This window comes from Coregonus clupeaformis, chromosome 13 (assembly GCF_020615455.1).
Source record: "Coregonus clupeaformis isolate EN_2021a chromosome 13, ASM2061545v1, whole genome shotgun sequence".
Classification (NCBI taxonomy): domain Eukaryota; kingdom Metazoa; phylum Chordata; class Actinopteri; order Salmoniformes; family Salmonidae; genus Coregonus; species Coregonus clupeaformis.
Genome location: NC_059204.1, coordinates 42424232 through 42447460, shown reverse-complemented (window position 1 = coordinate 42447460; position 23229 = coordinate 42424232). Strand labels below are relative to the sequence as shown.

Here is a 23229-nt window from a genome sequence, read left to right as displayed (position 1 = left end):
AGGTGATATATTTGGATTTGTTTAACACTTTTTTTTGGTTACTACATGATTCCATATGTGTTATTTAATAGTGTTGATGTCTTCACTATTATTGTACAATGTAGAAAATAGTAAAAATAAAGAAAAACCCTTGAATGAGTAGATGTTCTAAAACTTTTGACCGGTAGTGTGTATGTGTATATATGTGTATATATATATATACACACTGAACAAAAACATAAACTCCACATGCTAAATTTCTAAGATTTTACTGAGTTACAGTTCATAGAAGGAAATCTATGAATTTCACATGACTGGGCAGTGGTGCAGCCTTGGCGGGCAGCCAGGCCCACCCACTGGGGAGCCAGGACCAGCCAATCAGAATGAGTTTTTCCCCACAAAATGGCTTTATTACAGACAGAGATACTCCTCAGGAACCCCCCCCAGACGATCCCGCAGTTGAAGAAGCCGAATGTGAGGGCTGGTGTGGTTACACGTGGCCTGCGGTTGTGAGGCCGGTTGGACGTACTGCCAAATTCTCTAAAATGATGTTGCACCTGTGCCTCAGCCAATGGAAGAGAAATGAAAATTCAATTGTCTGGCAACAGCTCTGGTGGACATTCCTGCAGTCAGCTTGCCAATTGCATGCTCCCTCAACTTGAGACATCTGTGGCATTGTGTTGTGTGACAAAACTGCACATTTTAAAGTGGCCTTTTATTGTCCCCAGCACAAGGTGCACCTGTGTAATGATCATACTGTTTAATCAGTTTTTTGATATGCCACACCTGTCAGGTGGATGGATTTTCTTGGCAAAGGAGAAATGCTCACTAACAGGGATGTAAACAAATGTGTGCACAACATTTGAGAGAAATAAGCTTTTTGTGCGTATGGAAAATTTCTGAGATGTTTTATTTCAGCTCATGAAACATGGGACCAACACTTGTTTCGTTTTTATTTTTGTTAAGTGTATATATGATTCCTTTAATTAAACTCAACACCTGTGTCCCCATCCCCCTCCAGACCGGACGTGATTGAGTTTGACAGCCTGAAGCGGTCCAACGCCCACTACAATCTCCAGAATGCCTTCAACACAGCAGAGAATAAGCTGGGCCTCACCAAACTCCTGGACCCAGAAGGTGAGTGTGGTCAGAGCTCTGAGACAGGAAATGGGTTGGGTTGTGTGTGCCCTCTGCCCTCCCCAAAATGGCTAGTGGCCACCAAGACTGTGCTCCTGTCCTGTACTGGGCTAGCTGGACGCGGTGTGTGTGGAGGGAGGGAGGGAGGGAGGGAGGGAGGATTACTGGAATTAATTTAAGTTTAAGCGAGAATAAGGGCCGTGTGGTCTGGCTGGGCATGGGGTAGGGCTTAATGATGCACTCTGACATCACAGAGGAAGTCCATACATGGTGAGGGGTTAGCACCGCTCCGGGGCCATCAATCAGGGCAGATTTAGAGAAGAGCACCGTGTGTTTTAAGTTTAATTGACTGGGTTGAGATGGGAGTTTATGTGGGCGACTATGGGTGTGTATGGTGGGCAACTGAGTGTGTGTGTATCTGTGGGTGTGTCTGTGTCTCTGTGTGTGTGTGTGTGTGTGTGTGTGTGTGTGTGTGTGTGTGTGTGTGTGTGTGTGTGCCGGTGTGGAGAGAAAATGATGATCAAGTATAAATTAACTTCAGTGCTGAAGTTGTCCCGGTCTCTCTTTCCAGATGTCAACGTTGACCAGCCAGATGAGAAGTCCATCATCACCTACGTTGCCACCTACTACCACTACTTCTCCAAGATGAAGGCCCTGGCTGTGGAGGGCAAGAGGGTTGGCAAGGTGGGGTACAACGGCTGTTGGCTATTTGTGTGTGTACGCGTGTGCCTGTTACTGTCCCTGGAGCCCATCTTACCCCTTCTCTCCCTCCCAGGTGCTGGACTATGCCATTGAGGCTGACCAGCTGGTTGGGAACTATGAGAGCCTGGCGTCAGAGCTGCTGCAGTGGATAGAGCAGACCATTCTGACCCTGAACGACCGGCAGCTGGCCAACTCCCTGAGCGCCGTGCAGAACCAGCTGCAGGCCTTCAACACCTACCGCACCGTGGAGAAGCCCCCTAAGTAAGTCAGGGATACACCGCTGGGGGGAATTTAAGAACTGGAATGATGTTCTAGATTAGAACATAAATCTCAAGTTAACAGATATACATTTTCCAGCAGGTTGGAGTCATAACTGCAAATATTCCATGGTAGGTAGGTGTCTGACCTGGCTGTGTGTGTTGGTGTTCCTCAGGTTCACAGAGAAAGGCAACCTGGAGGTGCTGCTGTTCACCATCCAGAGCAAGATGAGAGCCAACAACCAGAAGGTGTACATGCCCAGGGAGGGCAAGCTCATCTCTGACATCAACAAGGTATCACTGTCACTCTATTGTACACCCACGGGGGGGCGGGACAAATTCAGTTAGGTTCCTCCCCGTTTATTCCATTTGCTTCCGTTTGGGGTTCTGTTTGGTTCATAGTGAACACACCCTCTGGTGACACTGATGCCTTATATCACATGTTCCAGTTACTCCCTGTTTAAATGCATGACTAGAGTAGAGCTTTAATAAACACCAGTTGACCCTACAGGCCTATAGGATCATGAATAACACCCCTGGTTTAAGGGACCGCTCTGACTTGCTGTGTTGTGATTGGCTCTGCAGGCGTGGGAACGCCTGGAGAAGGCGGAGCATGAGCGGGAGCTGGCACTGAGGAACGAGCTGATTCGCCAGGAGAAGCTGGAGATGCTCGCCGCTCGTTTCGACCGCAAGGCCGCCATGAGGGAGACCTGGCTGAGCGAGAACCAGCGGCTCGTCTCTCAGGTAACACAAACACATACACATTCACACCCCTGCCCTTGAACTGGTAATATATTCAAAATGGGAAGACAGGCGAGGAAGGATGGCAGTTATATTGTCTGTCTCCCAGTTGTCCACAGCCCAGAGATGACAGTAATCATAAGTGATGGTTGTGATGACTTTATTTTGATGGAGTGGACAGGCTTAGTGTCATGCTGTCCTGCAGACAAGCCATTATAATTATCTCAGTAATGCAGGGGGGAGGGATTATCTAAATGAACACAGATACAACCATGATTTATTCAGTAGCTTACTGTCATAATTGCTACTGTCATGATGTTATTTAATAGGCTACCATTGTATGCATTTGAACACGCTGACCCTTTCTATCACAGATCATTTCATGACCAATGCACACATTGTTGTCCTTTTTCTTTTGACCTCAAACTGTCCTCTTGTCCCTCAGGACAACTTTGGCGTGGACCTGGGAGCGGTGGACGCTGCGACTCGTAAACACGAGGCCATCGAGACAGACATCGGGGCGTACGGGGAGCGTGTGGCGGCCGTGGAGTCGGTGGCCAGGGAGCTGGAGGCGGAGAACTATCATGACGTGCGCCGTGTGCTGGCGAGGAGGGACAACGTGCTGCGGCTTTGGGAGTACCTGAAGGAGCTGTTAGCCGCTCGCAGGGAGAGACTCAACGCACACCGAGACCTGCAGAGACTGCTGCAGGAGATGAGATACATCATGGACTGGATGGGAGACATGAAGGTACTGAAACATATCCACATGCCAACTCTGCAAACCCAATATTCTCCCAGTGTAGAATATGTACACTTGGTCATGGTCAACCGTCTGTAATCCTGTACATTTCACACTATCAACCCTGCATGCCAGTCCAAACTCAACTGACTCCTTTCAAAATGGCTACTACTCCTGGGTGTAATGGGTTTACAGAGGTTGACTGAGGTAGTCCTGACTGGGAGAGTCTGGCAGAATACAGTCTGACAGTGTGTTCTTAGCTCTTGGCCTCAGCTGATTCCCTTTACCCTGCCTACCTTAAAGGGGATACTTCGGAATTTTGGCAATGAGGCCCTTCATCTACTTCCCCAGAGTCAGATGAACTTTGGATACCATGGATACCATTTGTGTGTCTCTGTGTCCAGTATGAAGGAAGTTGGAGGTATTTTCCCTAGCCAATGCTAACTAGCCAAGCATTAGCGCAGTGACTGGAAGTCTATGGGTATCTACTAGCATTCTAGCAGATACCCATGGACTTCCAGTCATTGCGCTTCAGAGAGATGTTATTGTGATTCAGAGTGCCTTACCTCATCAATACCAAAGATAGATAAAGTCTCACTTATCAGTCAGCACAAAAGCTGGCCCCTTATTTACGATATTGACGCCTTGACTTAATCTATCTCTCTTAGTGACTGCTGCAACTATGTATTTTACTAATGCTCCCTACCATTAGCATCTCATTTGCATCTCATTAGCGGCATGTATGAACTACTTGCAATCCAGACATGGTGAATGAATGTGTTTCTAACCTCTTCCTGCTCTGTGCTCTCTCAGGGTCGTCTGCAGTCCCAGGACAGTGGGAAGCACCTGCACGATGTGGAGGACCTGCTGCAGACTCACAACCTGGTGGAGGCAGACATCTCAGCCCAGGCAGAGGGTGTCCGTGGGGTACAGGGAGCCGCTCAGCGCTTCAGCTCCGACGAACAGGGTGAGAACAGACCTGCGCACACTCACTAATATACACTTGACAGTTAGTTACTGTGTAAGTATGATTATGGTAACGATTACATTCAACGACTATATGCAGCTTTCATGCATCACATAACTTATGAGTAGGACGGAATGTATTAATTTATTTGGATGCCTCTTCACTGATAACCATTTAGCTAATTCTCCTTATCTCTCTCAGTCTACAAACCGTGTGAGCCGGCGCTGGTGGGAGAGAAGGTGTCTCTGCTGGGCCGCGCCTATGAGGAGCTGGGCCAGCTGGCCGGGGAGCGGAGGGTGCGCCTCGAGGATTCACGGCGCCTCTGGCAGTTCCTGTGGGAGCTGGGAGAGGAGGCGGCCTGGATCAGAGAGCAGGAGCAGATCCTGTCTGGAGGAGACTGTGGCCGCGACCTCACCTCCGCCCTGCACCTCCTCAGTAAGCACGAGGCCTTCAGGGACGAGATGGCAGCCCGCTACGGCCCTCTGGGCAACAGCATCGCCGCCGGACAGACCCTGGTGGAGGAGGGACACTTTGGAGCCCCAGAGTGCACTGAGAGGATCAGGGACGTCCGCGCTCAGTGGGCCCACCTGGAGGAGGTGAGCAGGAATGGGAAAGGAGTCTGGAGAGAAGAAATGGATTGATCCATTTCAGAAGTTGTTCCTCCTGTTTATATACTGATTCCTTCTCTCCCCCTCCATCCCCAGACGTCCCAGCTGAGGGAGCAGCAGCTGAAGGAGGCGGTGGCCTTGCACCAGTTCCAGACGGACGCCAATGACATGGAGGCCTGGATCCTGGAGACGCTGCGCCAGGTATCCAGCCAGGAGGTGGGCCACGACGAGTTCTCCACCCAGACCTTGGCCCGCAAGCAGAGGGAGGTGGAGGAGGAGATCCAGAGCCACCGCACCCTCATCGACTCCCTGCACGAGCAGGCCCTCGGCCTGCCCCTGGTCCATGCAAACTCCCCTCAGGTCAGTTACCCCAGGAACAGCATAACAACACTCAGTACACTAGGCTAGTGCACCATGCTGTTTCTCCCTCTATTGCTCTCTCTCTCGCTCTCTCTCTCTCTCTCTCACACTCACACACACAAACAAACACTGGCCATACATATTACATACAGACTCTCAATGTCTCCCATTTAAGTGAGACATATTCTATTTATCGCTCCCGTTTTGTATTCCTTGCCTTGTTATTGACTCTGCTCGGAGGAGCGTCTTCTAACTGAGTGGTTGTGGCTGTGTGTAGGTAGAGGGTCGTCTGCCTGCCATACAGCAGCGTTACCAGGAGCTGGAGTCTCTGTCCGCGTCACGGCGACAGGCCCTGGAGGGGGCGCTGGCCCTCTACCGCATGTACAGCGAGGCGGGCGCCTGCCAGCTGTGGGTGGGGGAGAAGGAACAGTGGCTGGACGGCATGCAGATCCCCACCAAACTGGAAGACCTGGAGGTGGTGCAGCAGAGGTGAGCTGAATATGGGAGGCGTGTTTGCATGGTAGGATAGGAAGAAAGAGGTGCTCTGGTTTTAAATAGCCTTTTAATTATTCATATTGATCTTTGTACTCTGATCATTGTGCTTCGTTAAGTGGAGTGGATATCAAACTGAATCTCTCTCTCCTTTTTGCAGTACAGATGTAAAATCAGGTCGGTTTTTTTGTGGAATGTCAGAACAGCGTTTGAGTGATAGAAGCTCTTCCTATGATAATATTTCCCTTCTAATCTCCATTGTAGAGACAAAGCAATGGAAATATGAGTGGGAATATGAGACAGAGTGTTTGATGTACATCTGTGTGTGGCTGCAGGTTCGAGACCCTAGAGCCTGAGATGAACAACCTGGGGACTCGTATCGCTGATGTCAACCAGGTGGCCCAGCAGCTGCTGGGATCAGACAACCGCAGCAAAGAGCAGATCCACCAGACGCAAGACCAGCTCAATAACAGGTTAGTAGTACTCAACATCATGCCTCTCAGACATGCAAGTACACTGTGTATTTGAGTATCTGATATTTAAAATAATTTGAGTATTTTCAAATACACAGCCCAAAACAAGTACTTTTATTTGAGTATTTGAATGGTTATTTGTAAGAACCAAATAGTCTACCAAATTGTATTTTAGAGAATTTTCAAATACCTGGGTTAAATGCATTGGCGTGTGTTTGAGTCAGTGTATTTGAGTATTTTCAAATACATTAAAATGTTCAACTACTATCTGAATACTTACTTTGAGATATTTGAACCAAGGTCTGATACACTCGCATGAAAAACCCTCTGATACATAGCCAATACACTGTATGAAGTGAGCACTGGGAACAGGTAATTGAGACTTCCCATTGCTCTGGTCCTCAGGTGGAAGGAGTTCCAGCGTCTGGCGGACCAGAGGAAACAGGCCCTGGAGTCGGCCCTCAACATCCAGAACTACCACCTGGAGTGTAACGAGATCCAGACCTGGATGAGAGAGAAGACCAAGGTGATAGAGTCCACCGAGAGCCTGGGCAACGACCTGGCTGGTGTCATGGCCCTGCAGCGCAAACTCACCGGCATGGAGAGAGACCTGGAGGCCATTCAGGTACGGCAGGGGCAGGGAGACGGGTCAAAGGTTATGGAGGTGGACAAAGGTAAACCACAGCATCAGATAATGTTTTATAGGGATGATCAGTTGAGTCATTAATTGGTTCACATCAATACTTTGTATAATTTTATGCCATATGATGTTGCTGACACCATTGTTTATTTTCTATATCTTTTCAGGGTAAGTTGGACGACCTGAGGAAGGAGGCAGAGAAGCTGGCTGAGGAGCACCCGGACCAGGCAGAGGAGATCCTTGCCCACCTGGGGGAGATCCAGGAGGTGTGGCAGGAGCTCAACGCCACCATGAAGCGGCGTGAGGAGTCTCTGGGCGAGGCCAGCAAGCTGCAGGGCTTCCTCAGGGACCTGGATGACTTCCAGTCCTGGCTGTCCCGCACCCAGACTGCCGTGGCCTCCGAGGACATCCCCACCTCACTGCCAGAGGCTGAGTGCCTGCTCACCCAGCACGAGAGCATCAAGAACGAGGTGGACAACTATAAGGAGGACTATGAGAAGATGCGGGCAGTAGGCGATGAGGTGACCCAGGGCCAGACGGACGCCCAGTACATGTTCCTGGCCCAGAGGCTGCAGGCGCTGGACACCGGCTGGCACGAGCTGCGCCGGATGTGGGAGAACCGCCACAGCCTACTGGCCCAAGCCTTCGACTTCCAGACCTTCCTGAGGGACGTCAAGCAGGCTGAGGGCTTCCTCAACAGCCAGGTGAGGACCAGGACACCAGTGAAGAAGAATCAAACACATCTATTGTCTATCTTGATGATGTTACTAATAGTTCTCTCTCCCTCCCTCCCTCTGTAGGAGTATGTGCTGTCCCACACTGAGATGCCCTCCAGCCTGCAGGGGGCAGAGGAGGCCATCAAGAAGCACGAGGACTTCCTGACCACCATGGAGGCCAGCGAGGAGAAGATCACAGGCGTGGTGGAGGCCGGACGCCGCCTGGTCAAAGACCTTAATGCCAACTCTGACAAGATCCAGGAGAAGGCCGACTCCATCCAGGAGAGACATCAGAAGAATAGGGAAGATGCAAATGAACTCCTGTCTAAACTGAAGGACAACCGTGAACTTCAGCACTTCCTGCAGGACGGACAGGAGGTACGAATCGCCAACTAACTTGTTCTATAATAATGGTGGTGTGATTCACTGTTTGTCTTGTAGTCAGAAGAAGAAAATAAAATCAGTATTCAAAGGAATTCACCTGAGGCACATGCATTGAGTAAAATCATTCTCCTCTCTCTCTCTGCAGCTGACTCTGTGGATCAATGAGAAGATGCTGACAGCTCAGGACATGTCGTACGACGAGGCCAGGAACCTCCACAGCAAGTGGCAGAAACACCAGGCCTTCATGGCTGAGCTGGCCTCCAACAAAGACTGGCTGGATAAGATTGATAAGGTATGATCATAAAACTATTATTCTATGAAAAGAATGAGTGGAAAAAGAAGTCAGAAAGATGTGGGTGCCAGTATTCTGACCCCTTTCCCCATGCCCCTGTTAGGAGGGCCTGGCCCTAGTGACAGAGAAGCCGGAGCTGCAGCCTGTAGTCCAGCAAACTCTGGAGGGCCTGCAGAGCCAATGGGAAGAGCTAGAGAACACGACACGCACCAAGGCTCAGTGCCTCTTCGATGCCAACAGGGCGGAGCTCTTCACCCAGAGCTGCTCTGCCCTGGACGTGTGGCTGAAGAACCTGTCAGGACAGCTGCAGAGCGACGACTTCGGCAAGGACCTGACCTCCGTCAACATCCTGCTCAAGAAGCACCAGGTGAGTGACATTACACTGTCTAAGCCAAGCACAATTTTTATCACCAAGTTCTCAGTTGTCATACTCCTTTGTGACCATTTGAAAGGAGAAGTGTCCCTATCGAAATAAAAGAGCACATGCTTACCTCCTCCTCCCTGTGTCCCCGTGTAGATGCTGGAGCACCAGATGGAGGTGCGTGAGAAGGAGGTGCAGTCGCTGCAGTCCCAGGCCCTGGTGCTGTCCCAGGAGGATGCTGGTGTGGCTGTGGTGGAGGTGGACAGCCAGCAGAGACGTGTCACTGACAGCTTCTCCCAGCTCCAGGACCCCCTCAACCAGAGGAGGCAGCAACTGCTGGCCTCCAAGGAGGCCCACCAGTTCAACAGAGACCTGGAGGATGAGATTGTGAGTGGGACCACCTGACTCTAAATACAGAGATGTTGTACAGAATCGTCATCGTCTTTTAATGCACTTTTTCCTCCGGTCTGTCTGTCAATTAGCTATGGGTGAAGGAGAGGATGCCCCTGGCCACATCTACAGACCATGGGAAGGACCTGCCCAGTGTGCAGCTGCTCATCAAGAAAAACCAGGTACACAGATGAGGGAGGAATTTAGGGAAGAGTCTGGACAGTAGGAGGGAAAATAATGGAACTCTGGAAAGGAGATGTTGCATTTGGCTAAAGCTTTGTTTTGTCTCCCAGACTTTGCAGAAGGAGATCCAGGGCCACCAGCCCCGTATTGATGACATCCAGACCCACCGCCGGGGGATGTCCCCAGGGCAGGAGGAGGTGGACGGGGAGAGGCAGTCTGCTCTGGAGCGCCGTCTGGTGGAGCTCCGAGACTCCTGGGCCCAGCTCATCGCTGAGACAGACGAGCGCCATGCCCGGCTGGTGGAGGCTAACCGCGCCCAGCAGTTCTACACTGACGCTGCCGAGGCCGAGGCCTGGATGGGAGAGCAGGAGCTACACATGATGTCAGAGGAGAAGGCCAAGGTGGGAGGAGAGACAGGCGGAAGTTGAGCGCTATCTGTGTTAATGATGATGCTAAAGATGTCCATTCTGCACACATTCTGGCTTAATGGTGCTAACTCCATCTCTGTAACGTGTGTGACCCAGGATGAGCAGAGTGCTCTGGTGATGGTGAAGAAGCACCAGACGCTAGAACAGGCCCTGGAGGACTACGCCCAGACCATCCACCAGCTGGCCAACAGCAGCCGTACCATGATGACCAGTGAACACCCAGAGAGGTGAAGGGCACAGGGGTTAACGTGGGGGTGGGGGGCAGTTAATAGCTAAATACATCAAACTAATGCCACTTCACAATATTATTTAACTACAGTCACAATGTCTCTGTCATTACAACTGGCCTGACTCGCTCTCTCATTCCCCACTATTAGCGAGCGTATCAACCTACGGCAAGCCCAGGTGGACAAGCTGTATGCAGGGCTGAAGGACCTGGCTGAGGAGCGTCGTGGGCGTCTGCAGGAGAGGCTGAGGCTGACCCAGCTGAAGAGAGAGGTGGACGACCTGGAGCAGTGGATCGCTGAGAGGGAGGTGGTGGCCGGATCCCATGAGCTGGGACAGGACTACGAACATGTCACCGTGAGTGGCCTTCCTTTTACTTACTCATACATTCAAACACATACACACTTAGTAAAACAACACACACAGGCACTAATTGCTCACCAACAATTGTTTTCTTCTGTCAGCTACCTTCAGGAAGTATGATAATAACCTGTGATTGTTATCAATAAATGAATCCTCTCTCCTCTCAGATGCTGCGGGACAAGTTCCGTGAGTTTGCTCGGGACACCAGCAACATCGGCCAGGAGCGCGTGGACGGCGTTAACGGTCTGGCCGATGACCTCATCGAGTCGGGTCACCCTGAGAACGCCAGCGTGGCGGAGTGGAAGGACGGTCTGAACGAGGCGTGGGCCGACCTGCTGGAGCTGATCGACACACGCACCCAGATGCTGGCCGCCTCCTACGAGCTGCACCGCTTCCACCAGGACGCCCGCGAGGCTCTGGGGAGGGTCCGGGAGAAGAAGGAGGCGCTGCCATCTGACCTGGGCCGTGACCTCAACACCGTCCAGCACCTCCACCGACAGCACACCGCTTATGAGCACGACATCCAGGCCCTCAGCGGACAGGTTGGCTGCTGCTCTTTTAAACTCCTGGCTGCACAATGAATTCCCCTTTGGGACAATAAAGATATTGCATTAAATTGGATTAACTTGGCACCATACCACGAGAGTACAGGGATACTTACAGAAACACCAGTGGGAGAAATAATGTTATTACACGCACTTTTGCACACCATCCCAAAGTAGAATATTAGAATTAATGCATTGTAAAGGCTGCTTTTCAGACTCATACTGGGGGTATCAGAAATGTGTCAGAGCACATAAGGTGGCAAGTTAATGGTTTTCAGGATCCGTTCTGACCCGTCTGCCCCCTCCACCCCCAGGTGAACCAGGTGCAGGATGACGCAGCGCGGCTGCAGAAGGCCTACGCTGGGGAGAAGGCTGAGGAGATCCACCGGAGCGAGCACTCTGTCACTGAGGCCTGGGAGGGTTTGCTGGGGGCCAGCCAGGCTCGCCGACACCTCCTGCTGGACACCGTGGAGAAGTTCCGCTTCGTCAACATGGTGCGTGACCTCATGCTGTGGATGGACGGGGTCAACCTGCAGATCGACGCCCACGACAGCCCGAGGTGAGACCTGACCATATCTCTGTTATGCCATTGTTCTCCAATGTTGGTTTTATTAAGGTTTAACCCTGTCTTCCCCCCCACCCTCCCCATCCTCTCTCTCTCTGTCAGGGACGTGTCCTCTGCAGGGCTGGTCATAGCCAACCATCAGGACATCAAGTCCGAGATCGAGACCCGGGCAGACAGCTTCACCACCTGCAATGAGATGGGACACTCTCTCATCAACAACAACCACTATGCAGCTGATGAGGTATGGGCCATGTCACCGTTACATCACATACTGTACACACACTCCAATCAATCACACACAATTGGATTTAGTCAAGGGATTAGGACAAAAGCTCATGTAAAAGGTGTGTTTATGTAAAAGGTGTGTTTATGCAAATCCAATTTTGTCACATGCTACGTAAACAACAGGTGTAGACTAACGGTGAAATGCTTACTTACGGACCCTTCCCAAAAATGCAGAAAGAAAAATATAGAAAAATAATAACATAAATACACAATGAGTAACGATAACATGGTTATATACACAGGGTACCAGTACCGAGTCGATGTGCAGGGGTACGAGGTAATGGAGGTAGATATGTACATATAGGTAGGGATAAAGTGACTAGGAAACAGGATAGATAATAAACCGTAGCAGCAGCATATGTGGTGAGTAAAAAGAGTTAGCAGAGAGCACAGTCTATGGCTTGGGTGGTTGGAGTCTTTAACGATTTTCTGGGCCTTTTCACACCGTCTGATATAGAGGTCCTGGATGGCAGGGAGCTCGGCCCCAGTGATGTACTGGGCTGTCTGCACCACCCTCTGTAGCGCCATGCGATCCAGGGCGGTGCTGTTGCCATACTAAGCAGTAATGCAGCCAGTCAAAATGCTCTCAATGGTACAGCTGTAGATCTTTTTGAGGATTTGAGGGCCCATGCCAAACCTGTTCAACCTCCTGATGTTGTCGCGCCTGCTTCATGGGCGTGTGTGTGGACCATTTTAAGTTCTTAGTCTTACTGACATTGAGGGAGAGGTTGTTGTTCCGGCCCCACACTGCCAGGTCACTGACGACCTCCCTGTAGGCTGTCTCATCGTCGCCGGTGGGCATTGTCCCCGAGTGTGTATTGTGGCTTATGCAGCTTGTTCATGTGATGTTATTGACGTGCCTGTTGACTATCCCATAGATCCGGGAGAAACTGGACCAGCTGCAGGGCAAGAGGGACGAGATCAACAACAAGTGGCAGGACAAGATGGACCACCTCCAGATAGGTATGTGGACTTCAGGGTGTGTAGTTTTTTGTTCATTTGTTTGTGTTAGTATGTTTTAGCAAGTGAGTGTTAGTTAGGGTGTTTGGTATGTGTTTCAGCTGTGTTTTGTGTTTTTCATGGTTACTCATTCTGTTCTCTGTCTCAGTTTTGGAGGTGCTGCAGTTTGGCCGGGATGCGTACGTGGCAGAGACATGGCTGGCAGGCCAGGAGCCCCTGGTGCGGGGGGCAGAGCTGGGCTCAAACGTGGACGAGGTGGAGAGCCTGATCAAACGCCACGAGGCCTTGGAGAAGCTGGCCGTCGGCTGGGAGGAACGCTTCACCCTGCTGGAGAAACTCACCACGGTGAGGGGGACAGGGACAGGGGGGGGCAGATGGGAAGGTGGTGGGTTGGACCTTGGCAGGAGTTGGGAGAATGCATGGACTTGGCATTGTTAGGAAGGTAGGGTAATGTCTCCTCCAAACAGCCACTAACCTGGGCTTCCATTTCAGCTGGAGGAGCAGGAGATCCAGAGGAGGAGGGAGGAGGAGAGGACGAGACGAACCCCCACACCACCCCTGACAGAAGAAGTGGCCCCGTCTGAGGCCGAAACACATGATGCCAGGTAAGACTGGAGGGAATCCTAGTAACCAGAGATATTTGATGCCCCCCCAATGTCGTTCTCAAGCTCATTCCCCCTTCTGTGTAACCCAGGACCAGCCTAGACCAGACCACACTGAACCAGTCAGTATCAGTGAATGGAGTCCACAGCGACCAAGACACCTCACAGGTGAGAGGGAACATTGAGAGAGAGCTTATCTATATTGAGTCATACTGTATCTAATCAAAGGTTCTTACCTCCTGTTTAATACACTCAAATTAAACTACTGACTGAAATATTTCCAGATTTTCACCTCAGTATAAAATGTTTTTTCATGTTTTATGTCATGTTCCTCTTCATGTTGTCCTGTCCATATATGTTTGAGGAGATTTGAATGAAAGATTTTAAATGTTCTATGTGTGAGAATGTAATGTATTTGACACAACTGAAGCCAATGTTAGACGTGAGTCACAGTTTTCCCGTTTATGATATATATGTGTGTCCCTTTGTCGTGTGTGTGTCAGGGTCTGTTTCAAAAACATTAGCATAGGGTAGCATGCTATCTCCTAGCACAAGGACTTCTTAACAATTACTTGTTGCGTCTTTACCTGCAGTCATTATCAGTATCATCAGTGTCAGTGGAAAAGAAAGAGAAACGTGAACCTGTCTCTAAACCTGTGTCTAAGCCAAAGCATCCGCTGCGTGTGAGTACCTATCCTAGCCTAGCTTCCTCATCCCACCCCCCCATCACTGCCTGCGCTCAGCTCCTGCGCTACTGCAGTACCTCCGCATGACCTACTAGAGGGCGCCATCGTCCTCTGGCACTGCTGTGCCATTGCTTTATTTGATTTTGAGAACACACACAGTCCCATTGCTGTTGAGGCATTCATGTCTCACACAGATTCATGATATAATTTGGTGTCTACAGAAGCATCATAGGCTTTCAAGCCTTTCTGGGTGCTGTTCCATTTGTACCCATCTTCAAAATGACCAGGACATGAGTGTTTGTAAGAGGACCAGTAGTTTCAGTTCTAAGCCGTTTGTTAGTATGATGTGATGATTGTTGTCCCTAGATAGCAGGTCCCTGGGTGGGGTGTGCCTAGCTTGGTGGGGTTGTTTTGTTTTTGTTTTTGGGTGTTAGTAGGAAAAGGGTTTTGGACGAGAGGAAATGTTGATTTCCTTTCAAATTGAATTTGTTGTTTTGCCAGGAAACAAAGAAAACAATGCCACACCCCCTCTATAAACGTTTGAGCACAAAGCAAGCATGTATCATAGCAACATTATGAGAACGCTTTCTGCTGCATTTGTCATGTTCCAGTAAGGATGTGGGTTGACCCTCCATCTGTGGGGTTGGAGCTGTTCTCCATGTGTCTGTCGTCTGTTAGATTGTCTCTGTGTAGTCCTGTATGTGTTTTCTACATCCTGTTCAAAGCTACCATATAATGCATATGGATATGGCCATTTAGCAGTTGTCTCTAAAGCGTTGATCATTTTGTAAAGTTCAGACAGACAGTCAATGACTGGTATTACGCCGTATTAGACCGCAGCGGTCTAAGTCACTGCATCTCAGTGCTTGAGGCGTCACTACAGACCCCCTGGTTCGATTCCAGGTTGTATCACAACCGGCTGTGATTGGGAGTCCCATAGGGTGGCGCACAATTGGCCCAGTGTCGTCCGTGTTGCCGGTGTAGGCCGTCATTGTAAATAAGAATTTGTGCTTAACTGACTTGCCTAGTTAAATAAAGGTAAAAAAAATAAAACTTTAGAATCGTTGTGTGTGTCTTGGATGACAGGGTTCTGAGTCTGACTCTGTGAATGGTCCGGGGAGAGACAGCGGGCTGGCGTCTTCACGACTGGACCCGTCTGCCACGCTACACAGCAAGGGAGATGACACCGGCACAGACGCCATGGAGGGCATGCTCTACCGCAAGCAGGAGATGGAGTCACATGCCAAGAAGGCAGCTAGCAGGTGAGACATCGGGACGGCAGTGGGGCAGGGGGCATGGAGGGGCATCTTGGAGTGAGAGTGGGAGTACCCTGAAGGGTAAATGGTGAGCCCTAGTTTATATAGACTCATCTGTTGAAGGATAGGATTAATATAAGCAAAGGCAATATCAACATAAGAAGTTAAATAGATGTAGGATTTTTGGAATGTGTATTCTATTGATTAAGAAAATAGTATTTTGTGTGTCGCCATGAACTCTTTGATGTCTCTAACCTTTTCAGGCGCATGCCTGCTTGCCTTCCGCCAACAGCTTCTCTCTCTCTTCCCATAGGTCCTGGCAGAATGTGTACTGCGTTCTGCGTAAGGGCAGCCTTGGCTTCTACAAGGACCAGAAGAGCGCCTCCAACGGGATCCCCTACCACGGAGAGGTCCCCATCAGCCTGGGAGAGGCTGTATGTGAGGTGGCACACGACTACAAGAAGAGGAAACACGTCTTCAAGCTACGGTGAGAGGAGAGGGAGAGGAAACATGACGGTTTGAATAGAGAATAGTCTTGTAAACTAAACTAAATATCAAGGGATTGTGATGTGCATCTATACTGACCCAACTTTTCTCTTCAATGTTGTGTGTGCAGGCTAGGGGACGGTAAGGAGTTCCTGTTCCAAGCTAAAGATGAGGTGAGTGTCACATTTGAAACCAAACCAGATTCTGATGCTCCTCTGGTGTTTTCCCCCTACTGAGGACTAACCCTGTGTTGTCTGTCCCAGCCGGAGATGGCCTTGTGGATCCGCTCCATTCATAGCTCCATCCCAGCAGGGTCAGGAGACCGCTCCCCTGGAGGCCCCAGGGCCCTGAGCCGAGCCATGACCATGCCCCCCATCTCCCCCAGCTCAGCAGAGGCTGCAGGGGTCACCATGCGCAACAAGGAGGGCAAAGAGAAGGACCGCGAAAAGAGGTTCAGCTTCTTTGGCAAGAAGAAATAAAACATTTGGAGAACAACAACATCAAGGAAAATGATATTCGTCGAAATTCCAACAAACTGAAACGGGCAGAAAGGAAGCACTCTTGTCGCATAAACACATCGCTCTCAGCCTTGGTCCTAAGGAGTTTGTCAACAACTATGTGGCTCACACAGAGCTTGCTCTTTCCCTCTCTTTTTCAGTTTGTCTTCTCTTTCCCTTTCATATCTCTCTTTCCATTTCTCACATTTGGCTTCATCCTACCAATGTAAGCCCTTGTCCATAGCTTTAATGGCATTTTCAGACAATAAGCTGGGTTTGTTGATCAGTCACTAATAAGAACTCTGACCTCATCGCTGGGGGAACCAAGATGTTTTGGGGAGATGAGAGGCAGGGGTGGTTAGCATTAGCAGAGCCAAGAGGCTATGAGGCACCCTAAGAGTAAATTATCTTCCATTCACCCACATTGGATTCTGTTTTAAAATGAGTTCTGCCTCAACCAGTTTTTAGATGAGATATCTGCTCTAATGCTGTTTTACCAATAAAAGTGAAACCATGGACCATGGTAGAGGGTGCTATCCCCACGTCCCCTCTCCCAGACTCTCTCTCCTCTCTCTCTCTCCCCCCCTCCCCCTTGGGAAGGACCACATCATTTGTTGGCTATTGGCGTTAACATTACCAATATTATTGCTGTTATTATAATTATTATTTATCTTTTTGCTGTTGCAAGCTTGAGGGGGAAAAAAATAAATTATTTAAAGAGTATGTCAGTAGATGTATTGAGTCATGTTGCAAAACAACAATTTGGTTTAATTAACGGGACCATGTTGGTCTTGTTTCTGTTTGTATCATTTTCAGTTTGAGGTGTTTTTTTAAGAAAGCTCAGTAAATTTTAGCAGTGTGCAGTTAAGTGATTTTCACCAGTGCAAAATGATATATATTTAAAGTGGTTTTATTTTAACTTGGAATTTTACCTGTATTTGATTTTGTTCTTCTGCGGGATTATTTCTGCTTTGATTGTGAGTTTCACTGTTTCTTTTTGAATCAGAGAGATGTAGTTTTCTAGTGAGGGTGAGAGTTGTGGTGCTGTGGGTTTCTGTTCTAAATCAGACGTGTCCAGTTGGATGCTGCTTTTTGACTTAGCACACACACAGATACACACACTCAAAGAAGTTGTTGGGATGGCTTTCTATAAGGATTCTTGTTTGTTTTTTGGGGGGTTTAATATTGGATAGCTAATTAATAAATTAAAAGTTTCTCCTAGATGATTTTCAGACTTCCGTTTCACTCTTCACTCACTTCCTCCTGCTCTGTCTGTTGTTTTGGTATGTGATGACTGGGGCAAGTTAACACTATTTAACGCTGCCAGTGCCCAACATTAGAGAGGATTGTAAGCAGAAGCACATCCATGTGGCATGGGGTCGGGGGTGGTCTAGTAGGTAGAGGGGGGTGGAGGGATCATTACAGGTGGGTTAGGGTCGGGGCGCTGAAGGGGAGGATGGGTTTAGAGGACCAGGATGTGATGTGCTGGATGAGGGAGAGGAGGAGTAATGAGCCTTACTGCAGACCCACTTTTTAACCCTTTATTAGTCTAGTCATTCCTTGAATAGCGCTTAATCACAAAGGAAGCTTTTTCGCTCGCGTCACAAATCTCAGAAGAATGTTTCAAATGTGCCCCTTGGCATTGACACAGTGTATGTATATGGATTCTGTACCCAGGTACCATAGGGCAGATACAGACAGGCCCAGCCGCAGCAGCAATTGAAGGACGTGAAATGCAGGCAAAACTCTGTTGGATTGGAAGAGGCATAACCATGGATCGCTTTCCTCACTTGATGGTAAACGATAGAGAGAATAGTCTTAAGTTGTTTTGCTGGAGAGCTTTGAGCTCCTCCATGTGTGGCATGACTTCATGTAGGATTGTACTTGTATGTGTCTCCTCCTTCTTGTTGTCTCCAATTCTCATCTACTTTGATGTTCTAGGTACATGAGATTTCAGCGTAAGCGATATATAGCATGGCATGACACCATGAAGCCCATGCTGTGGAGGGTGGAGTATTACACAGGAATGCTCAGGTGTATCATTAGCAGTTTGGAAAGAATTCACATAGGGCAAAAAGAAAAATGGTTAAATGAGATTAAATTACAGTGAAGATGACATTGATATATAGACAGCGAGTCCTGGCACAGTGAGAGATGTATTTTCTTGTCTGAGACGAGTGGAAGGTTTCTGTATAAGACGGCTCTAATCATGGCAGAATCTTGGAGCCTCATTTCTTGTGGGCACTGGTATCTGTTACTCAGTGGTAGGCTTGTCTGGGGTGAGGGTGTGGCGTATCAAAGCCCTGTTAGGTTATTATATGACCAATGGCTCACCCTAAACCAGAGATGGAAAGAACAAGTGGCTAAGTGTCAGAAATGTGCAGCTTTCCAACAGGCAAGACTATTGAACTATTGGCCTTTCAGTCCAATACAGTTGGTGTGATTTGGGGTAAATAAGCAGGAGGTGGCACATAATACTTGAGGTTGTAGAATAGGCAGTTGACTGCTTTTGTCTGCCTTGGTTTGTATCCTGAGCTGACCGTCTGGCGCTTTAATCACAGTTCGAAGCCCGCTGACCTGTTCAATGAGGCAACAAAGTCAGCAATGCTCAGAGTAGAACGGAGTGAGCGTTGCTCTGTCAGTATTCACTGTGACAAACTACTACCAGGGCAGTCAGTTCTGGATCGGCCACAGCCCTTCTAAAAGTAGCTTGTGTAGCCCTCTACTGGCTGAACTGCTCCCACAGTGACCCAGTTCAAGACACGAGCAGGTTCCCCAGGCCCATTGAAGTCTCTGAAGATGAGTCTAGCACTGTACATTCTAGTATGACTTCTTATGAATGTTAATGGCTCTTAAGGTGAGTTGGCCAAATTGGCCATGTGATGCAAAAGGACATGTTACTTGGAGCCACTATTTCACATTCTTTACACACACACACACTACCTTTCTCTCCTTCTCTCCATCTCTTTCTCTCGCTCACACACACACACACTCCGATATACTAAGGTAGAATGACTCTGGTCTTCCAGCCAAGCAGAAATATGTGGAGCTGGTTGTGATTTGGTTCCAGACTTGGGTTGATGATGTTCAGTCTGTGTGCTACTGGTGAGCGTTGACCGGAAAATTATTGTATTATTGATGATGATGATGATGATGAGAGAGCCTAAAAGGGTTTTGACGTTTTTGGTTTTAAAAGTTAGTGGAACACCTAAAATGGTCTCTTGGTCTCTTATTAGAAGAGGAAAATAAATACAGTATACATTAAGGAGAGGACTGATGGCAAATTGGAGCTTCCTTTTTCTAGATTTACACAGGAGATGTGCTGTCTCACGGGGGCTTGTATTTCCTCATGCAGTGGTCTGATCTGTTTTGCATCATTTGATAAGCCTATCCACCCACTCTCATTTCAATTTTTTTTGAAGAATGTAAGTTCCTTCTGTGACTTAACTAATTCTGAGTTGTTAATACCACTACTATGATTAATTATTATTATTATTATTGCTACTGTTATTACTACTACTACTGTTACTGCTGGAACTTATTACTACAACTATAACTGCTGTCCATTTTCAGGTATGTCTAATACCAGACCCTTCCACAAGATGTCAGTGTGCTGTGGAGCATTTTCATTACAGATCGAAAATAATGTTTGTTGACTTGTGTATCTTCATATTAGGAATAATAAAACATGGTTTAAAAGAAAATAACTGGAAGTACAGCTGTGGTGTTATTTATTACGCTGTCAGTTGTTGTCGGTGATCGTTACGGTGTTTTGATGGTAGTAGATTTCTCTAAAGTTATCCATGTATAGAATACATTTGGTTTTTTACACAATTGTGTTCCTGGAGTTCTAGTCCGGGGGGATGCATGGTGCCCAGGTGAGGCTGACAACTTCCATCACTGAAACAACAGTACTTTTTGATTGTGTGTGGATTCTGTGCTATATACCAGCTCCAAACGTATTGGGCCAGTGACCAACAACATTGTTTTATTGTTGTGGCTCTGTATTTCAGCACATTATACCCCCAAGACATGCTAACCTCTCATCATTACAATAACGTGAGGTTAGCATTTTTGGTGGGGGCATGATATTTGTGCGTCTAACTTTGTCACTCATCATTATTCACGATTCATTCAGGATTATCCATAATCATGGTAGCATCCACATTAATGTAGAAGTGTTTAGAAACATTATATTATTATTTACAATAAAAGTCACTACAAAATGACAATACATTATTTACCATTTATTTCTATTGGGCAAAAAATAATCTGAAACGCAACCAAAACAAACTGCAAAAAGTGTGGTAATTTTTAAACAGTTCACCCGATATGGATGAAAATACCCTCAAATTAAAGCTGACAGTCTGCACTTCAACTTCCTAGTCATTGTATAATTTCAAATCCAAAGTACTGGAGTAGAAAGCCAAAACTACTGTAAAGAAAATAAATAATGGGTCACTCTCCCAATACCATATATTTCTTCTGATTGGACATTAGTAAAACCAAAGTTGTCCGTGTGCGTTCAAGGTGCAGACCTGGAAAAATACAGTCTCAAGCTTATGACGCAGAGGGTGGAAAGGGATTTGGGATATATCCTGTTTTACGTTGGCTGGACTGGAACAAACAGCTCTGAAAAAAGTACTTATTCTTCATTTTCTTTAACTTGGCTGCACATGCCCTGATCTGTGTACTCTTGTAGTGGTGTCTGAAGCACTCTCAGATCATTTTAAAATCTACATCAAAGGCCCAGGTTACAGGTCTTTCATTATTTATCAACTGAACTATTGATCTTCGCGGTCTTCTCCACAAAAACCTCCAGAAGCAACATCCTACTGCAGTCTGCAGGTGTTTGTGGGGAAGAGCAGGAACAGACTTTGTTTGATCACCATTACAGTACACTACCGGTCAAACGTTTTAGAACCCCTACTCATTCAAGGGTTTTTCTTTATGTTTACTATTTTCTACATTGTAGAATAATAGTGAAGACATCAAAACTATGAAATAACACATATGGAATCATGTAGTACCCAAAAAAGTGTTAAACAAATCAAAATATATTTTATATTTGAGTTTCTTCAAATAGACACCCTTTGCCTTGATGACAGCTTTGCACACTCTTGGCATTCTCTCAACCAGCTTCATGAGGTAGTCACCTGGAATGCATTTCAATTAACAGGTGTGCCTTCTTAAAAGTTAATTTGTGGAATTGATTTCCTCCTTAATGCGTTTGAGCCAATCAGTTGTGTTGTGACAAGGTAGGGGGGGGTATACAGAAGATAGCCCTATTTGGTAAAAGACCAAGTCCATATTATGGCAAGAACAGCTCAAATAAGCAAAGAGAAACGACAGTCCATCATTACTTTAAGGCATGAAGGTCAGTCAATCTGGAAAATGTCAAGAATTTTGAAAGTTTCTTCAAGTGCAGTCGCAAAAACCATCAAGAGCTATGATGAAACTGGCTCCCATGAGGACCGCCACAGGAATGGAAGACCCAGAGTTACCTCTGCTGCAGAGGATAAGTTCATTAGAGTTACCAGCCTCAGAAATTGCAGCCCAAATAAATGCTTCACAGAGTTCAAGTAACAGACACATCTCAACATCAACTGTTCAGAGGAGACTGTGTGAATCAGGCCTTCATGGTCGAATTGCTGCAAAGAAACCACTACTAAAGGACACCAATAAGAAGAAGAGACTTGCTTGGGCCAAGAAACACGAGCAATGGACATTAGACCGGTGGACATGTGTCCTTTGGTCTGGAGTCCAAATTGGCGATTTTTGGTTCCAACCGCCATGTCTTTTTGAGTTGCGGTGTGGGTGAACGGATGATCTCTGCATGTGTATTTCCCACCGTAAAGCATGGAGGAAGAGGTGTTATGGTGTGGGGGTGCTTTGCTGGTGACACTATCTGTGATTGATTTAGAATTCAAGGTACACTTAACCAGCATGGCTACCACAGCATTCTGCAGTGATACGCCATCCCATCTGGTTTGGGCTTAGTGGGACTATCATTTGTTTTTCAACAGGACAATGACCCAACACACCTCCAGGCTGTGTAAGGGCTATTTTACCAAGAAGGAGAGTGATGGAGTGCTGCATCAGATGACCTGGCTTCCACAATCCCCCAACCTCAACCCAAATTGAGATGGTTTGGGATGAGTCGGACCACAGAGTGAAGGAAAAGCAGCCAACAAGTGTTCAGCATACGTGGTAACTCCTTCAAGGCTGTTGGAAAAGCATTCCAGGTGAAGCTGGTTGAGAGAATGCCAAGAGTGTGCAAAGCTGTCATCAAGGCAAAGGGTGGCTATTTGAAGAATATCAAATATCAAATATATTTTGATTTGTTTAACACTTTTTTGGTTACTACATGATTCCATATGTGTTATTTCATAGTTTTGATGTCTTAACTATTATTCTACAATGTAGAAAATAGTAAAAATAAAGAAAAACCAATGAATGAGTAGGTGTTCTAAAACTTTTGACCAGTAGTGTAGTATTAGGGGTCTATATAATATTTCAGCTTGCTCAGTTGATATCTTATTTAACTCTACCAATAGATGGAGTACATTAATCAGCGTTCGTTAATTGGACGATTTCTATTTTGAGTAAGCAAATGAAGCCCCCTCATTCTCCGCTTCATAACTCTAATGCAAAGAGGAGGCTTAGTGGCATTTACATGGTGTTGTAAGAGCTTGTAGGCATGATATAAACTAATCTAAATAGTAACGGTCACTTTTCCATCTTCATTCTTTCCGTTAAAGATGATGCAATGGCCATAACGACCTCGAATAATCAAGTGTCTTGGAAACCTTGGCAACTAGCTACATTATATTGAGGGAAATTTAAAAGCGCACAGCCCCCCTTCTTTTAGCTCCCCACTTTATTAACCTATCAATAGCCTGTTACCCAG

The 23229-nt window shown here is 47.4% G+C and overlaps 1 protein-coding gene across 6 annotated transcripts in view; it reads left to right on the top strand.

Moving 5' to 3' along the window:
- Positions 1 to 20029, top strand: part of LOC121579513 (spectrin beta chain, non-erythrocytic 1) — a 97167-nt gene extending 77138 nt beyond the window's left edge. For 2 of the 6 annotated variants that reach the window (XM_041894142.2, XM_041894144.2), the window contains 33 exons: positions 1001 to 1116; positions 1688 to 1800; positions 1892 to 2079; positions 2252 to 2369; positions 2661 to 2819; positions 3262 to 3564; positions 4369 to 4522; positions 4724 to 5118; positions 5227 to 5490; positions 5768 to 5979; positions 6318 to 6455; positions 6861 to 7080; positions 7263 to 7799; positions 7896 to 8189; positions 8341 to 8487; positions 8591 to 8854; positions 9005 to 9235; positions 9331 to 9420; positions 9532 to 9822; positions 9946 to 10076; positions 10227 to 10431; positions 10605 to 10979; positions 11297 to 11541; positions 11650 to 11788; positions 12711 to 12795; positions 12941 to 13137; positions 13285 to 13397; positions 13487 to 13562; positions 13988 to 14077; positions 15167 to 15342; positions 15629 to 15823; positions 15953 to 15995; positions 16086 to 20029. In XM_041894142.2, coding sequence (XP_041750076.2) covers positions 1001 to 1116; positions 1688 to 1800; positions 1892 to 2079; positions 2252 to 2369; positions 2661 to 2819; positions 3262 to 3564; positions 4369 to 4522; positions 4724 to 5118; positions 5227 to 5490; positions 5768 to 5979; positions 6318 to 6455; positions 6861 to 7080; positions 7263 to 7799; positions 7896 to 8189; positions 8341 to 8487; positions 8591 to 8854; positions 9005 to 9235; positions 9331 to 9420; positions 9532 to 9822; positions 9946 to 10076; positions 10227 to 10431; positions 10605 to 10979; positions 11297 to 11541; positions 11650 to 11788; positions 12711 to 12795; positions 12941 to 13137; positions 13285 to 13397; positions 13487 to 13562; positions 13988 to 14077; positions 15167 to 15342; positions 15629 to 15823; positions 15953 to 15995; positions 16086 to 16301 — 6520 coding nt within the window. In that variant the 3' untranslated portion in view covers positions 16302 to 20029. The remainder of the gene's footprint in view (positions 1 to 1000; positions 1117 to 1687; positions 1801 to 1891; positions 2080 to 2251; positions 2370 to 2660; positions 2820 to 3261; positions 3565 to 4368; positions 4523 to 4723; positions 5119 to 5226; positions 5491 to 5767; positions 5980 to 6317; positions 6456 to 6860; positions 7081 to 7262; positions 7800 to 7895; positions 8190 to 8340; positions 8488 to 8590; positions 8855 to 9004; positions 9236 to 9330; positions 9421 to 9531; positions 9823 to 9945; positions 10077 to 10226; positions 10432 to 10604; positions 10980 to 11296; positions 11542 to 11649; positions 11789 to 12710; positions 12796 to 12940; positions 13138 to 13284; positions 13398 to 13486; positions 13563 to 13987; positions 14078 to 15166; positions 15343 to 15628; positions 15824 to 15952; positions 15996 to 16085) is intronic. The other 4 variants (XM_041894148.2, XM_041894147.2, XM_041894143.2 and 1 more) reach the window with 3 other exon arrangements.
- Positions 20030 to 23229: the final 3200 nt, after the last annotated feature.